This window comes from Otolemur garnettii, unplaced genomic scaffold (genome assembly GCF_000181295.1).
Source record: "Otolemur garnettii isolate 467f Iridium unplaced genomic scaffold, OtoGar3 scaffold00054, whole genome shotgun sequence".
Taxonomy (NCBI): Eukaryota; Metazoa; Chordata; class Mammalia; order Primates; family Galagidae; genus Otolemur; species Otolemur garnettii.
Genome location: NW_003852449.1, coordinates 2553248 through 2556782, shown reverse-complemented (window position 1 = coordinate 2556782; position 3535 = coordinate 2553248). Strand labels below are relative to the sequence as shown.

Below are 3535 nucleotides of genomic sequence, written 5' to 3'. Positions count from 1 at the left end.
GGACAGCAGTAACACAGCCACACAGCCACCAGGGAGAACAGCAGTGTAACACAGACACACAGTGACCAGGGAGGACAGCAGTAACACAGCCACACTGCCACCAGGGAGAACAGCAGTGTATCACGACAAACAGTCACCAGGGAGGACAGCAGTAATACAGCCACATAGTCACCAGGGAGGACAGTACTGTATCATGACAAACAGTCATCAGTGAGAACAGCAGTGTAACACAGCCACACAGCCACCAGGGAGGACAGCAGTGTAACACAGACACACAGTCACCAGGGAGGACAGCAGCCCCAGCCGCAGCCCCAGCCCAGAACTGCAAAAAAAAAAAAAAAAAAAAAGCACACACAGGCACAGCCCACAGTCCCTCCTGCGCCCCTGGCTTAGTCGCTCTCACCTGAGCCCGGAGTGATCAGAGGCCCCTCCAGCTCCAGAGCCTCATCTTCAGACTGGTCATCCAGCTTCTTCTTTTTTTTCTTTGTTGGATCTCTGGGCTTTTTTAAAAGTGAAAGTTCTTCAGGGTGTCTGATATCTATTAAGAAAATAGATTATCATTTTACTGTAACAAAAGAAAATTTAACAGTTCACACTAAGTAATTTTGTTAATTACTTCAAGGTAAGAGTCTATAATTTGCTTCTGCACATGTGAGTTTTACCAGATACTAGTGCCACACTAAAGACTGACGTATGACACTGGGGAAAGAATCTACCCAAAGCACTGTTAACTATTACACTTAATAGAAGTGATGATCTCAAAGTGGAGAGAGAATGATCTCCTGTGGTACATAAAGAAAATGTCAGAAAATGTTAAAACTCATATTTATTTTTTACCCAAAACTGGAAGAAAAATATTAAGCTTTCTAGTACTATAGCTTATTCCTTATTCTCTGTTATAAGGTGCACATGATTTTGTGGCATAAAGGTCAGGATACTTTCACATCATTACCAAATCTCAATTTTACTCAATTCAGACTTTTCTGCCCAGGGTTCAGGTGGGAAGATGGCCTGGAGGTGAGGCTGGAGTGAGCTGTGATTGTGCTACTGCTCTCCAGTCTGGGTGACAGAACAAGACCCCATCTCTAAAAACAAAACAGAAACAAATTTCTCTGCCTTGTATGAAAGTGTCTGTATCTATTTATTTTCATTTGAGTAACAAGAAGCAAATAGTTAAATGAAAATAACAAAAGAAATTAAAGATGACCAAAATAGATATATTCTACATTTTAAATATAATATACCATGTTCACAAACTGTAACACTCAATATTATTAAGTAGTCAATTCTCCCCAAATTGAACTGAAGATTTAATGGAATCCCCAAAATTCCAGCTTGATTTTCTATAGAATTTGATGAGCAGACTGTAAGATTTGTATGGAAATGACATCAATCCTAGAAAAGTCAAAAGAAAGTTTTAAAAAGAACAAATGTGGAGAACTCACACTAACTGGTACAGTGACTGGCCAAATGATGAAATAGACAGATGAATGAAATAGAGGAGGCGGCCCCAAACAGACCTAGACACAGGTGGTCAATAATTCTTTCATGTCTTTTCAACAGTGTTGAACACTGAGAGATTCATACTTAAAAAAAATTAACCTTTATATAATTCAATATGCAAAAATTCTCAATTGATCACAGATCTAAATAATAAAATAATAAAACCAGAAGAAAACATTAAGATTTCTTAAGACATACACAAAAAGGGAACCACAAAAAATTGCCTTTTATTTAAAAGAAAAATAAAACCAATTTGCCCTCTGAAAGATAGTGTTGGGAAAGAAGAAGCAAGCATGTACTGGGACAAAATATTTGCAACCCATAGATATATATCTGACCAAAGACTTGCACTCAGAATGTACAAAAAGTCACACAACTCAGGAAGAAGACCACGGGCTGAAGATGCAGACGAGCACTTCCAAGGAAAACGGCCCAGCAGCATCTGAGAAGATGCCTGACGTTCCTGTCATCAGGGAAACACAAATCAAAGCCCCAGCCAGACAGCATACACCCGTCAGGGAGGTCAGCGTGACAGAGACCCAGCGTCAGTGCTTATGTGGAAGAGGAAATGGGCTCTCACACCCAGCTGGTGAAAGGTAAAATTAGAGTTTTCTGAGAACAGCTTGGCACCATCTCATCAAGTTAAAATACACAACTAGCACACAACTCTTAATATTTTACTCTCAGTACTTACCCCAGACAATGAAAATCAATTTATTCATAACTGCTTTAATAATAAATGCCCAAACTGGAAACATCCCAAATGGACAAACAAAACTGTGACATTTGCATATCCACGGACTGCTACTCAGACACGTACAAAGGAACACGACATTCGTAAAAATAAAAATATGGACATACGCAAAAAAAAAAAAAAAAATCAATGAATCTCAAGTTATCATATTATGTGGAAGAATTAGTAAAGAGTATATTTTATATGATTCCAATCATAAAATTCGAGAAAATGCCAATCAATCTATAGTCACAGAGAACAGATCGATAGCTGTCAGCAGCTGAAGTCTGAGAGGTGATGCAAATGTTCTTTACCTTGGTTACGGTTTCACAAACTGTACCCTTGAAAAAATGAGTAGTTTATTGTGTAGTAATTACATCATGGTAAAGTTAATTAAAAATAATGTGAAAAGATGGAGAGCCCAAAATTAATAAAAAGAAAATAAAAGGAGCAGAAAGGAGAAGCTCTAGGTACATAGTCATGTGTTGCTGATCGCTGGGACGTGACCTGAGACCTGCTGAGGCGACTCCGACCCTGGCCAGCATCACAGACGCTACAGCTGCTGCACACGCGGGCCGTGCGTGTAGCTTACAGCTCCCACGCTACAACCTGTACAGCATGTCCGTATACTGCAGGCAACTGCAACACAATGCTAAGTATCTGTGTGTCCAGGTATACTTAAGAAAAAGTATAGTAAAAATACCATATAAAAGATAACAACTGGCACACCTGGACAGGGCACTTACCATGAATGGAAATTGCTCTGGTGAGTCAGTGAGTGATGAGAGAATTGAAGGCCTAGGATTCTCCTGTACCCTACACACTGCTGTAACTTAGGCTATGCTAAATTTATTTTCTTTAAAATTGTGCTACGATGTTAGTATGGTTATGATATCACTGGGCAACAGGATTTTTTCAGCTCTGTTATAACCCTATAGAGTCACCATCACATTATAGGGTCTCTCGTTTTGGTCCCTCGTTGACCAAAACATCATTATGCAACATGTGACTTTACACCATGGGTGGCGGCACTCCACCAGAAGCCAGGGCTGAGGAGAACAGCCAGCACCACAAATCATTGCAGAACCTGCAATGCTTCAGCTCAGGAAACTCTCAGATCCAGGTTTTCCATGTTGCAATTTATAGCTACGTAGAGCCTGTATATAAATTCAGGAAGCTTTATGTTTGCAGGAGACCTAAAGCTAGGATCTACCATACTGCTGAGCTGATGCAGCTCAGTCTGGGTAAGCTATGCACCCTGCCACTGCGCGGCTCAGTCTGGGTAAGCTATGCACCCTG

The 3535-nt window shown here is 40.4% G+C and overlaps 1 protein-coding gene across 2 annotated transcripts in view; it reads right to left on the bottom strand.

Moving 5' to 3' along the window:
* The window catches only part of FERMT2 (fermitin family member 2), an 85995-nt gene that overhangs the window by 33396 nt on the left and 49064 nt on the right, over nucleotides 1–3535 (bottom strand). For both annotated transcript variants that reach the window (XM_012806577.2, XM_003792134.3), the window contains exon 4: nucleotides 404–538. In XM_012806577.2, coding sequence (XP_012662031.1) covers nucleotides 404–538 — 135 coding nt within the window. The remainder of the gene's footprint in view (nucleotides 1–403; nucleotides 539–3535) is intronic.